The following is a 15,050-nucleotide window of genomic DNA, read 5'->3' as shown; positions in this document are numbered from 1 at the left end:
CTGAGATCTTATGTTACAAACAGAAGAGGAACTGTGGATTAATATCCAGCTGTGAGGCATACATTTTATAAGACATGTATAAAAAGGGCCCAAGGATAATCATACGAACACAGGTGCCTTCATCTTAGCCTTTGAAGGGAATGTCTTCCCAGAGAAAGTTAAGGTCATGGTGGACAGGTGTCATGTGAAACCAAACGTTCCACCGCCCACGAGCTGCATCAGATGTTAACGCTTTGAGAATATGTCATCATGCTGCTTGGCAGATCCAGAATGTGGCAACTGTGGATGATCACTCCATGAAGGTAGACCTTGTGAACATCAACCTTTATTGTCAGCTGTGCAAAACATCGTCTCCAGTTTGTCAGTTTTCAAGAAAGAACTTTAGATCCAGGAATAGAAAGTTATTTACTGCCAGTCTTATATGGAAGAAATACGAATGCCTAGGTTCTGTGGCTATGGTGATCAGTAGGAGACTACTGCAGCATGGTGCTTTTCCTTCTGCCTCTCCCAGAAGGAATCCACAGTGCTATGTCATCTCCAAATCAGTCACCCCAGGTTAACCCATAGTTTCTTTTGTGTAACAAGGCCCCCCCCCCCCCCCCCCCCCCCAATTGTGGTCTTGGAACCTTACAGACAGTAGCTCATATTCTGGTTGGATGCTCTCTCCTTTTGGTCCTCTATGCCAGGTATGGACTTCCAGACAGATTGCCTCTAATATGAGTGGGTGATTCATGGATGGTTGAACCCGTTCTCAGTTCTCTCCATGAAAGTGGTTTTTATTCTTAGTTAGAAGGTTTTAATCTAAGTACAGAGCAGGGGCGGAATGGTTGGGGATAGGGCCTCCCCCCTTGTATGCTAGGTCTGTGGGATCCCCGAACCTACCTCCTTAACCAGACTATGTTTCCATCCCTCTTTTACTCTGTTTTAATCACTTTGGATTCAGTTTGCCTCCTTTGTGCCACACCCTGTTTTCTGTCCTGGGTGTTGCATTTTATGAATAGTGGGCACTCTTGACTGTAATGTTATCCCTTACATTTTTCACCACCATGCTTTTACTATTATGAATCTCAAGACTACATTGACTAGTTCAGACAACATTCTCAGTGGACATCTCTGCATCCAGATGCACGACTCTTAGATCAAAGAACTGAGGGCCTTGTTATTTGATCCCTTACACCCCCCCCCCCCCACCCCCTCACCATTAGTCAACCAACCAACTTTCCTCTTTTGAACAGCAAGATTATTTGTATTCAGTTGTTGGTGTCAGTTCACAGCAAGCACTGTGAAAGAATAGCAGGCAAACTGATATATTGGTCATTATACAAAACACTTACAAATGTTTTGTATGCACACATCATGTCAGTCCAACCTGAAAGCCTTCATAAAGTGTCTGTCATGACCTTGGTGCATCCTTGCCTTCACTTGTTGTAATTTAAGGACACTATGACATTTTTAAATCAATTCCATCTAATCTTTGTAGTCTGGAAGTCATTGTCGTGTAGTATGTATATGTTGAAATAGTTATGTAATTCCCATGTAAAATTTTGAAAATTACCATTTCTTAGTCAATGAATAAACAATGCAAAACAATTTTCATGATTATTTGAACCCATTATACATTTTGCACAACTTTCTTATTTTTACAGAAGAAACGCACTACATCAGCCATTATTTCAAATGCAGCTGCCATTCAACGTGCAAAGCAGTATTCACCTCCTCCACTCATGGTGAGTGCTATTCTTCTATACTTGTATATCAGTTGCTAGAAAAATTAAAACTGAAATACAAACACAAATGCGAAGCAATGACACCAGTTGAGAAAACTGTGCTAGTAACTTGGTCCTGTGTGCTTTACATTGCAGGTGTCTCACGAGCTTTTTTCATTTAACAGTTTATAATGATTTTAAGTGTGGATAAAGCTACCATGATTGCTTTCAAAGACTGAAAGGAATTTTTTGTTGGTTTGTGGCCTTTTGTGTGACAATCTATGGTTAGTAAGTAGAATGCTATCAAGGCAGAACATCAGCGAAAGGTGGTGACCCTATAAGTTATTTGGCATCTGCTGTTACAAAGAAAGATCACTCATGTGGACTGACCTGTGAGAAATGATGACTAAATAATTTGTAGGGAAATAGAAAATATAGAGTGAACATTTACTATTAGTTGCAGAACACTTGCAAATAAAAATGTGTGAAGAAAATCTGTTTCATTTAACTATCAGACTCCATTGGCAGGTCATTAATGCAAATTTGTGCAGGAAGTTGTGACATTCATCTTATTTTAAACAGTATGTTATTTGCTAATTTAACATTTTATTGGGATGCGCAGTTAACAGAAAGAACTTGCTTTCTTAAGCAGCAATGTAGAATGCCATAGCAACAAGTAGACGTGGTTCCCACATTCTGAACACAGGCAGCAAGACTGGCTGCACCATATTATACTGTAGCACATTAGTTGTCTGAGGAATAATCAGTAATCCATGAGAGTGAATGCAACTCAGTGATTCTGAACAATGGAGATCCACCAGTATTTAGGTGGGAAACTGAGACATTTTCTTTATCAAATATTATTTATCAGGAGCCTTCTTGGACATATTAAGTACTAGAAGGACCCAAGTCTCATTAAAACATTGCTGCTACCTTGCCACTACACAGTAAACTATAAATATCGGGTAAGAAATGAGAATTATTATTCTGCCTACTATGTATGAATAGTTCTGAAGTCGTATGAAGTGTACTAAATATTTATGTTGGTGTATCAATCCAGACAGGATGGTAAAATGGAGTTCCTTTGGGCGCAGATTTGGTATGTTGAGATTGACTCAGTGTTTTCCAGTGGTCTTCACGCTGGTTATGGAGGAGCGAAGGTATTGACTGGTCAATCCTCTAGCATTGCTTCTTCATATACTCCAGTTGCTGTTTGCATTGCTCTAGGATATGTCCCATACTGAAGGCTTAGACATGGCAACAAGTCTACTGGCCAGTGATTAATCAAGATATTGAACATCTTGTGTGAGCTTGCATGGTCTGTGCACACAACCAGGCTGCGCCATCATGGCAGTTTTCCCCTTGGTCACTTTTGGAGCACCCTTGCAACAGGATGCACATTGGCTTTGCTGGCTCTTTTTTGGGAAGCATGTTGTTGATGGTGGTCGATGCACTGTCATATGTCCCGAATGTAACCAAGGTGCCCTCCACATCATCAGCTGCATCTATTTGCTGTTGTCAATCGTTTTTGCTATCACTGGCTTTTGCAGGATCCCTGTCTCCAATAACGATCAGTAATTCATATCGAAGGAGTTTGCAGATTTTTGCAGTCACAGTGGTATCCAACATCTACTGCTGCCCTGTTTCATCCAGCTTCTAGTTCAGTGGTGGAACAATTTGTGAAAATGTTCAAAACCCAAATGAAGAAGTCCATTTCTGCCTCATCCTGTGACAATGTCGAGTGACTAGAGTTGCTAGGTTTTCTAATTGAAAATAAGGGAGATGCTGAAAATTGCTAACATGAAACTTCCTGGCAGATTAAAACTGTGTGCCGGACCTTTGCCTTTCGCGGGCAAATGCTCTGCCAACTGAGCTAACCAAGCACGATTCACGCCCCGTCCCCACAGCTTTACTTCCGCCGGCTGTGAGGACGGGGCGTGAGTCGTGCTTGGGTTGCTCATTGGGTAGAGCACTTTCCCGGCGAAAGGCAAAGGTCTCGAGTTTGAGTCTCGGTCCAGCACACAGTTTTAATATGCCAGGAAGTTTCATATCAGTGTACATTCCGCTGCAGAATGAAAATCTCATTCTGGAAATTGCTAACATGTTATATGACATAGGATTAACACTACACTATCGACATTTTGTATAGTATTTCAGTTTTTAGCTTTGATGCGTCCAATGGAATTTTCATTCCCATACACTTAAAATAAATAAAGCACTTGAATGCTCAAACATGGTTACAAATATTTACAGTTTGATTTTCATTCAGAAAGAAACACATCATAATCTTTCACACATTTGAAAAGTTCTTCACAGGTTAAATTGAAATTCATTACAAGGTGCAGTTCAGCATTGAGTTCAACAGAACTTCTGTTTCTCACATCAGTCCACTTATTATTTATAGTCAAAAACTCTGTGTGTGGGCTTTAGATCCTGGGATAATCATAACAAAACACAGAATTTTTCCAATTGTGTACCTAATTCCTTTGCATTTAAAATCACAAAACATACATACCCGTTTCTCACAAGCATTATCAGTAAGATTGTCTTTATCGTGTAAAATTTTCCTGGCATGACAGAACTTGTCACACAGTTCGTCTTCATTTACATCAAATTCAAAATATTTCAGTACATCTTGTAGCTCACTGAAATTACTTTCTTTGGTCAGGCAGAGAGGAAGACGATAATTAATCAGCATATTTGGTGAAATATTGAAATTCTTGAGTAAGTATGAATGTAATGCACCATAGAAACTATTGGAAATGTTTCCTGTCAACGTTTAACATTTGTAGCTTACAAATTAAAAACTGATGTGTTGCACTTTCTAAAATGTTATCATTCTTTTTCTGGTATATTTACTCAAAAAGTTCATTTACAGGAGTGTAAGTTAATATAATACTTAGATTTGCATTTTTTAGGTACTTTGAACTCTTGAAAATTGCCAATATGAGAAAAAAAGCTAAAGTGGGCCAGAATGATCAAGTCCTTTCCACATTCATGATGATCACTATAATGCTTCTGTAAAATTCAAGGACAATTCACAACACTTATATAACTCTTAATGGCATCCCAATTACATTCAATCCTGTCCACAACAGGTGTGAACAAGAGGCACCTGGTTGGCACATTCCTCAGTATTTCTGATCATTCTAAGTAACAAAATAAGAATTATTGCAATTCTTTTCTTCATTTAACAGAAGAAGGGAAGTGGTTTGCGTTATTTTAAGACAATTACTTAAACACCTAAATGCAGTGAATTGCAAGCGTGCTTACAAGCATTGTTTAAAATGTGATTAAAGCAATTATAGTATGATTTTCATCATTTAAGAACTTCATTACAGTTTGATGTTTTCCAAAATTTACATTGGCATTTTCTGTGCAAAATGATGACACATTTTTAAGCTTTGTTTCTTAATTGTGCCCTTAAGTAGACTATAAATCCCACATGGAGTTTTCAATTTTTGAAATTCGAAGCATAGTTGGCAACTGAAAATATTTGTATTTTACTGGGGTCTTTAAGAATGTTTACACAATCTTTAACACTTTTTGGAGCTAAAACATTTTTCACTATTATTTCTGCCTTTTTGCATCAACAGCATAGTCACTGAATAATTCTCTTAACAGTTTATTGCCACGATCTTTACTATTATAACTTAAATTGTGCTTCACTATAAGGAATACTATAGCTACATTTGCAGTCAAAGATTTATCACTGTTTGTTGTTGCTGAACTTGTAGGCTGTTTGAAGAAGGTGGAGATTTTGGAATTTTGTTTCATCTCTCGCTCCTTACTTCTATAGCCTATGAGTTTAAAGATGTATAATTATGACACCATCTCAAAGTACGGTATCAGATTTTATTTCAGTTAACACAGACACACCCTAGATGAAATGGCCCTACAAAATATAACTTCATATATGCCCTACCAAATAAATAATTATTTACTTAATTAGATTATGTTGTGGGCAGCCATTATTCCACCTATGTGTGATGATGTATTCATTCCTACACAAGGAACAATAGGCTTTGTGTTTATTTGTTTTCAGGGGGCCAATCCAAAAATTATTTTTCTCCCAGTTCAAAAAATAAACATGCATGTAATGAGGTTTATTCTTTTTTGTGTTATATGGTGCTCCTCATCACTTTCGCCACCCTTAGCGTCTTATTTGAACTGTGACAGACATACCATAATCGTATGAGAGAACAGAGAGAAACACTTAGTGACACAGTCACTGCAACAATGCAGAAGCAAAGCAAAGTTTAAGGCAAATTTGAGGAATGTTATCATTTCTGTATCTTCGACTTCCAGTTTCTAGCTTATCCACATAGATGAACGCACTTTCACATATGAGTATATGCATGTAAAACTAATTTAACGTTGGCAGTGATGCTAATTCACTGTGTAGTTGGTGCAATACTGCTTCAGAACAAAGCTTTGATGCCAATATACAGTTTGATTTGTTGCTCAGAATATTTTGATAATTGAAGCTGTATCATTAAAAATAGAAAAAAAATTGGACTTAAACCACCCAGTATTATATTACAATGAAACATGGGAGAAATGTTCTTAAAAACGTGAGATTGAAGAAATTGGTGAAAATATGTGAAAATCCGGAAGACCTGGCAACCCTACAGATAACGGATAATGTGTGCAGTCTGGTGAAATGTTTACATGGGCACCAGCCACAGGGTTTTTTTGAACGAGTTGCATTCCAAGTAGTAAGCCCCAGACAGTAGTGGCCTGCCAGTTTTCTCATGGGACAGCCATTTGGGCTCTGAGTTTTGGCCAGCAACAGTGGCGGCTGCCGGGTATCATGTTTGGCCTCAAAAGTAGGCATTTGTGATGGATGTTGGTTGGGAGCGGCTGACCTATCTGCTACCTGTGGTGGAACCTTGGCACAGACACCTCCGAGCCGGCTGGGTGATAGGTTCAGTTGCAACACTGTTTTGTTGGGAGGCTCCTGATTGTGGCACCATGCTCATCTGCAGCCTCCCCAGCACACCTTCCACTGTCCTACCATTGACCGCAGAATACGGTGCCTGCAGGGAACTGTTGCCTCAGCTACCACAGTCTCCTGCCCCTCAGCTGTTCAATGGACAGTCTTTTACTGGAAAATCTGACACCAGAGGTTGTTGAACAAATATGGCCATTTTGGCCCTATGTGGCCTTTGCAGGAGGGAGGGATTTAGCATCTCTGCTATTGGAGGCAGATGAGCTGCTGTGGGTATCACAGTGGAATTGTGCAGAACACAGGTGTTTACTTGACAGTGGCAATAGGCTGGCCCAGCAGTTCTTACATTGACCTGAACTACCTTGCACTTATCCTTCACCTCATGCTGTGGTTTGTTTCCTTTGTGCATAGTTATTCAGTCACTCGCATTGATTGTGTTTGCTCCATGCTTGTTTCTACATGTTGTTCGGACACACTGCTGCGTTGCAGGCTTCGCAGCAATTGCTTGAGTTCACTTGCCCTGTCTGGTATGACACACTCATCGTAAAACGTACAAAGTGAAAGGGTGCAGAAATTTTGATACCGCAGAAACTTTAAAATGTTTGCGGAAGTTACCAACTGTTTAAAGATCTAACAAGTTGTGGGAAAAATATTGTGAATGGTGGTTTGAGAAGTGTTACTTTCAAAGTAACTTTCCTTTTATGCAAGATGACTTACGTTATGTGTGAAAATGTGTGATGAAGTTTTTAATCACAGAGCATTTGACTCTCACTTAACACTTTGAGGACCAGCCACTTAGAAAAATTTCGAGCCAGAAGACCAGACATATATGTTATAATTTAAAGTTTCACTGGCTTTTTTCTGTTTAATATATCTTAGGGGTAACACACTGAAAAAAGACCAATATTATATGTGAAAGCTTAGCTTTTGTTGTGGCTATAATACATGTATATTAATTTAAACCATTAACTTTTCCTATTTGTGTGTTCATGCTGCTTAACAATGATGCTGCTATTGGTTGACTACTCCACGTGTCCTGTGCTCTGAATATCTGCTGTCATTGGCTGGCGAGATTACGTGACGTCAGCTATGATTGGCTGACAGAAGCACATCGCAATAAAATGTGCAGTGTACAAGCTGCTGCTCATGAAAGATATTTCAAAATGAGGGTCTTTTTTTTTCTAGGTCATGTCTCCTAAAGCGCCGGGAAGTTATACATTGGTATATAAAAACCTTTACCATTTGAAGGATTGATAACTTTTAAAGATACAAGGGAAAGTATACTGTCACTTCACGTGGAGTAATGTATTTTCGCCTGGAAAAAAATGCATTTTTAACTGGGAAATCCGGAAAAGATCTGGGATTTTTTTTTCCGTGGCGACATACACACACTGTTATATGTTGTGCAACCGAGTCTGAGAATGAAGCAATTTGTTAGCAAGAGCTCCAGTCCACTTATTTCAGTAGAATGGCTAAACAATTGTTTTGTATGGTATACTATGCTTCGAAAACTCTAGTAGTACTATACGATTGGTATAGTCACATTACAACACAGTAACACCAACACAAATTTGTGCAGCACCCCTGGAACAGTTTGGGTTCTCCTAAGGATGACAGCAGCTTTTAGTTCTGTACTAGTAGAGGCTGTCCTTGTGATTTAGGGAATATGCCCCACTGAAATTCTGACCTAATCATTGTACCTCCACTGTTATTACGAATAGCAGTGACTACTGTCAGGAAGCCTCTACCTGATATTTGCCTCCTTCCCCTATAAACTCTGCCAGAGTGATAACGTCCCAGAAGTCCAACTCAACCTCCAATCCTTGCTTAAAGCCTTAGGCCCTTCCCAGAACATATCTCCTGAATCCATTTTCCTCCTCAACCCTATGACAGCTATTAAACACTATCTTTCCCAACATCCTTCAGATTCCAAACCCACTACTTTATTCGTCATACACCTCACTAACTGTATCTTAACTCACAGTTACTTCTCATTTAAAGGGAAGGTATACAAACAAATCCACAGCACAATCGTGGGCAGTCGCATGGCACTCTCCTATGCCAACCTGTTTATGGACCATCCAGATGAGACCTTCCCAGCCTCTCAAACTGCCAAACCCCTAGTCTGTCTCAGTTTCATTAATGACATCTTCATGATGTGGACTCATGGCTGAGACACTCTATCTTCATTCCTTCACAACCTCAACACCTCCTCCATCTGCTTCACCTGGTCCTGCTCAACCCAGCATGCCACCTTCCTAGATATTGGCCACCTCTCTGATGGCACACCTCTGTCCACATTAAATCCACCAACTACCAACAGTACCCACATTTCGACAGCTGTCATACATTTCATACCAAAAAATCCCTCCCTTATAGCCTGGCCACATGGGCTCAGTGTATCTGCTGTGACAAGAATTCACTTGCCCAGTATGCTGAGGGTCTCACCAAGGCCTTCACAAACAGGCACACTAGCCCCCAGACAGTCTGCAAACAGATCTCCCATGTTATTAGCCATCACATCCTCCATCTTCCCACCACCCACAAGAGTCAGCCACAGAGGAGTGTCCCCTTCATCACCAAATATCACCCCGGACTGGAATAACTGAACCACAACCTTAGGGCTTTGATTACCTATCAGAATGCCAATAAACCTCCACAACATCTTGGTCCATCCCTATGCCACTCCCAGTCCCAATCCCTTGCCACAAGGATCATATCCCTGTGGAAGACCCAGGTGCAACACCTGCCCAATTCATCCACCCAGAACTTCCTATTCCTGTCCTGTCATAGGTTTATCCTACCCCATAAGAGTCTGAGCCACCTGTGAAAGCAGACGAACTTCCTATTCCTGTCCTGTCATAGGTTTATCCTACCCCATAAGAGTCTGAGCCACCTGTGAAAGCAGACAAGTCATAGGGCACATCTGTTGCAATCATTGCACAGTTTTTAATTTTGGTATGACTACCAGCCAGCTGTTCATAGATATGAATGGCCACCGCCAAACTGTGGCCAAGAGCAAAGTAGACTACCCTGTGGCACAACATGCTATAACATGCTTGATTTCACTACTCGATCTACCTAGATCTTCCCCTCCACCTCCAGCTTTTCCATACTATGCAGCTGGGAGTTAGCCTTACAACACATTCTCTACTGCCTTAATTACCATAATGTACTTTCCCTACACCCTTCACCTAAGATTTTACCCTCTCTGTCCTATTACCTCCTTCCCCTTCTCATTTGTCACCCTCTTTGTTGCTGCTCTCTCCCACCACATCCGCCCATCTTTCCCCGCTCCTCTCCCTTTTTGCTCAATTTTTTCCACCCTCCTGCCCCCCACAACTTCTGACACTGCTCCACCCCCCTCCCCAAGTGGGCTCACGGTTCTTTCGTGAGTTCGTGCATGGTGCACATGGGACCTCGAGCTATTGCAGCTCATTTTTTAATCCCTAGCGGCATATCCTTCTCCCAGTCCCCTTCCTCCCTATTCCCACTCCTTCTCCATTGCCACCTCCTTTTCCTCTCTCGGTGTTCTGATTTATGTCGACCTGACTATTCCCCTGGTTTCCTGTACTGCTTGCAGTTTTGTTCCTTTTGCCTGTTTTTTCACCCCTTTTTGGCGTTTCAGTCCCCACTTGAGGTTTGACCTCCACTTCAAAATTAGTGTGAGCCATATGGGGAAGAACTCCCTCCCTATCATCTACAGTGTGGATTCTTCTCCCCTCTCCCATCCTCACTGTAGCCCCCTTCCACCCTGCTAGGTCACCAGCACATGTAGCCAGTCCGTGTGGTGGGGCTGTTGTGTACCTGTATGGCTGAGCCCCCTGACAACACAGGGATCACACTACTGATACCTGAGCTGTTCCCTCCCCGTGTATGCCAAGGAGTGGTTGCTTGCCTTCTTGGAGCATTGGAACTCCCAGCAACGACCACTGTGCCAGACGGCCCTTGCTGTGGCTGGGTGGGGCCCATGGGGAGAGCCCCTGGTCGGAGGACAGGTGCTTGGCACATAAAGTGTATCAAGCTGCAAAAATCTAGCCGTTCTCACACGGCCGTCTCTTCGAATGGTGAAGGAACCTTAAATGCTGCCTCGTACGCCCTGGCAGCCTTCCCTTCCCTGGCTACACCATGGGAGGAAGGCCAGGCTCACTGTCTTGGGCTGAAACCCTTTCCTCGTTACCTCGTCCGTACTAGGATGGATGGGGACACTTTCACTGCCACAAAGCCATTGTTTTTCATGGAAAATATCTAGGATAAATTTGATGAAGTGGAGTCTATGCGGTCGGGATCCCTCTTGATCAAAGCTTCTTCTGCCACCCAATCCGCAGCTCTTTGTGTCTGTGATCGTCTTGGCAACGTCCCAGTGTCTATACTCCTCACCAATCTCTGAATATGGTCCAGGGCGCCATTTTTCATAGGGACCTCATCCTGCAAACTGGTGAGGAACTCCGGGCTAATCTGGAGTGGTGTGGCGTTCAGTTCGTTCGACGTGTGCAGAAGGGTCGCAAAGACAACCACACCAATACTGGCACCTTCATTCTAGCTTTCGAAGGGGATACCCTCCCAGAGAAGGTGAAGGCTATGTTCTACAGATGTGACGTGAAGCCGTACATCCCTCCACCTATGCGGTGCTTTCGGTGCTTGCGTTTTGGGCATATGTCTTCCCGCTGTACGGTGAACCCTTTGTGTGGTGACTGTGGCCACCCAGTCTGTGAGGGAAGCCCTTGTGTTCTGCTGCCTGTGTGTGTGTGTGTGTGTGTGTGTGTGTGTGTGTGTGTGTGTGTGTGTGTGTGTGTGTGTGTGTGTGTGTCTGTGTGTGTGTGTCAACTGTGCTGACCGCCACTCCCCTTGCTCGCCAGATTGCCCATTTAGAAGAGAGACAAGAAGATAGAAGATACAAGAATAAAAGTCCCTGAATCGCCAGTCTTACACTGAGGCTCGCAAAAAGTATGAGAGACTCCATCTGGTGTCATTATCTTCAACTTTTGCCTCTGTGTTACTTCCTTTCCTCCTCCTCCTCCTCCTCCGCCTCCCCCCCCCCCCCCCCCCTCGTCCTTACCCCAGCCCCACTCCACTCTCCCCTCCACCTCCCCTGCAGTTCCCATGACCTCCCGTCAGGGAGTTGATCCCCCCTCCCCGACCAAAGAACTGCCTCCCTTCTTCGGCATCTGTTGGTGATTGGGCTACCTTACAGGAACCCTCTTTCCGGCATCTCACAGGCCAGAAGGCTCTCACCACCACTCGGCCACGAGTTGCACCATCAGTGCACCCTAAGGTCGCCTGCTCTCTTTCAGTCGCCAATCTTGCGGATGCCTGTCCTCCCCGAGTCCTGCCCTCTTCCACCTCAGAAAGACAAGAAGAAGAAACATAAATCCCACGATAAGGTGCCCCTAGTGTCCCTGGAGGTGTCAACTCCCCTCTTACAACCCGAGTCGACATCTTGTTTATGGATGTCAGCCCATCCTTATCAGTGACAATTACTGACAAAGTGGCCTGACTACCTCCTCGGCTCCTTCATGCCTACCTTGGACTCACACCACACGATCATCCAGTGGAACTGCAACGGATACTATCGTCACATACTGGCAAATTCAATGTCTTGTCTCCTCTTACTTTGTGTTCTGTCTTCTTCTCAAAGAAACGCATTTCCGTAATGACCACTCTCCAACTTCCCATGTTTATCGGGCCTTCTGTCGGAGCCTTGGGATAGCATCTGGTGGGGTCTGCACTTTGGTTCGCTCCTGTGCCCTTAGTGACTGGAACCCCCTATGTACACCTTGGAAGTAATAGCAGTTAAGAGTGCAAACGACTCCGGCAATCACCCTTTGCAGTGTCTACCTCCCTCCAGGTAGGCCACTTGCCTAAGTTGCATTATCTACCTTAATCCAGCAACTCTCACCATCGTTTCTCCTCCTTGGGGATTTCAATGCCCACCATCCACTGTGGGGGAGTGTCACTTCAATGGGTCGGAGTATCCTAATTAACCAACTTACCATGGACTTCGATTTGCGTATCCTCAACGATGGTTCCCCTACCCACTTCAGTGCCGCTCATGGCACCTTCTCTGCTACCGATCTCACGATCTCCTTCCCTGCCCTCGTGGCTTCCCTACATTGGTCATCCCATGATGACATTTGTGGCAGTGACCACTTTCCAGTGACACTCTCGTTCCCCTGCTGCTGCCAGGCAGACAGGCCCCTACGTTGGGCATTCCGCTGAGCCAATTGGCCTTTATACATATCTGCTGTCCACTTTGACACCTCCCTCTTGTATTCCATTGATGTAGTCGTTCAAGGCATCTCTGCCGCTCTTCTTCAAACTGCTGTCCCTTTAGCCACAGAGCCCCCTTGTCATCGGCCAGTACCGTGGTGGACCAAGGACGTCGCAGTCACTGCCAGGACCGCCGACAGGCGCTGCAGCGATTTAAGCAACACCCCTCCCAGACCAACCTCCTCACTCTTAAGCGTCTCCGAGCTAAGGCCCGTTACCTTATGAAACGGAGTAAAAAGGAATGCTGGGAGCACTATGTTTCCTCCCTGGGGACCTATGCCTCTTTATCACAGGTTTGGTCAAGGCTCCATAGCATTCTGGGCTGTCAGCAACAGTCTACTGTCTAGGGTCTGAACCTCCAAGGATCTCTGTGCACTGATCCATTGGTCCTTGCAGAACACCTTGTGACACACTTTGTGATGGCATCTTTGTCCGCTTCCTACCCTCCTACCTTTCTCCAGCAGAAACACAGAGTTGAACAGACCCCTCTCCATTTCATCGTGCACCACATTGAGCCCTATAATGCACCTTCAGCTGAATGGGAATTGGTGCAGGCTCTTAGCTCTTCACGAGACACAGCCACAGGGCCAGATTTCATTCACAATCAGATGATTCAACACTTGGACTTTCCCCAGAGGCAACAGCTTCTTAGGATCTTCAATCACATCTGGCTCGCGGGTGCATTTCTGTCACAGTGGTGGGACAGTATAGTTATGCCTGTCATTAAGCCTGGGAAAAACCCAATGTCTCTAGACAGCTACCGCCCCATTAGGCTTACGAATGTGCTTTGTAAACTGCTCGAAAGGATGGTCAACTCCATATTGTATTGGGTACTCGAATCTCGGTGCCTTCATTGTGGCTTCTGGGCAGGGCGATCTCCAACTGACCATTTACTCCAATTGGAATCGGCCATCCGACAGGCTTTTACTCACTGGCGGCACCTTGTCGTAGTTTCCTTTGACCATAAGGCGTATACATGGCTTGGTGCCGTCACGTTTTAGTTATCCTCCATGACTGGGGCTTCCGTGGTCCCCTTCCAATTTTTATCCACGAGTTTTTATCTTACCGGCTCTTCCGAGTTCAAGTTGGCACTTCACTCAGCACCTGTCAGATTCAGGAGAATGGTATCCCACAGGGTTCTGTGCTAAGTGTCACTCCCTCCCTCATTGCCATAAATGGGCTTGTGACCTCTGTTGGGCCTCTGGTTACCCCGGTGTTCTACGTTGATGATTATTGCATCTGGTGCAGCTCCCACTCGGTGGTGTCTGCTGAGTGCCAGCTCCAAGGCGACATCCAATGGGCCTCTGTGTGGGCCACCGCCCATGGCTTCCAGTTTTCCCCCTCCAAAATGTGGGTTATGCATTTTTGTCACCGACCCACAGTACACCCTGATCCAGAACTTTATTTAGGCCACCAGCTTCTCGGTGTTGTAGCACAGTCCCATTTCTTGGGCCTTAGTTTTGATAAGAAGCTGACCTGGCTGCCCCACATTCGCCACCTAGACTACATGCATGCGAAAGCTTAATGCTCTCTGCCTCCTAGCCCACACATCTTGGGGTGCAGACCGTTCCACTGTTCTCCATCTTTACCATGCTCTGGTCTTGTCCAGACTCGATTATTGTAGTCAGGTTTATGGTTCAGCAGCTCCTTCCACTTTGAAACTCCTTGACCCTGTCCATCATTGTGGGGTGCGTCTGGCTATTGGTGCCTTTCGCACTAGTCCTGTTAATAGTATTCTCACAGAAGCAGGGATTTCCCCTCTACATATCTGATGGAGCCAACTCCTTGTTCCTTACGCAGTCACCATTCACCAATTCCCTGACCATCCTATGTACCCTATGCTCTTCACCAATGAGGGATGTCTCCCTCATAACACCAGCGTGGGATTGCCGATTGGCAAGTGTCTCACTACCTTCTGCCAGGATCTCCATATGCACTCACTGGACTGCACCCCATGTCTTTCCTCCCAGCCTCAGCCTTTATGTGATGGTCCCCTGTAGGGTTTGACCTCCATGCTTCAAAATTTTCCCGAAGAGCAAGCCAATTGGGGAAGGGCGCCTTACAAGCTGCATCGTGTCAATCGTGCATCGAGATATTTAGCCCACTTTCTCATCATCGCATTG

At 44.3% G+C, this 15,050-nt stretch overlaps 1 protein-coding gene across 1 annotated transcript in view; it reads left to right on the top strand.

Annotated features, from left to right (window-relative positions):
• LOC124776384 (hepatocyte growth factor-regulated tyrosine kinase substrate) overlaps nt 1-15,050 on the top strand; it is a 110,047-nt gene that overhangs the window by 59,837 nt on the left and 35,160 nt on the right. The window contains exon 9 of the mRNA XM_047251353.1: nt 1,647-1,727. Within this exon, the coding sequence (XP_047107309.1) occupies nt 1,647-1,727 (81 nt within the window). The remainder of the gene's footprint in view (nt 1-1,646; nt 1,728-15,050) is intronic.

Source organism: Schistocerca piceifrons, chromosome 2 (genome assembly GCF_021461385.2).
Source record: "Schistocerca piceifrons isolate TAMUIC-IGC-003096 chromosome 2, iqSchPice1.1, whole genome shotgun sequence".
Classification (NCBI taxonomy): Eukaryota; Metazoa; Arthropoda; class Insecta; order Orthoptera; family Acrididae; genus Schistocerca; species Schistocerca piceifrons.
Note: the sequence above shows the minus strand (reverse complement) of the source record. Positions and strands in the feature narration are given on the sequence as shown.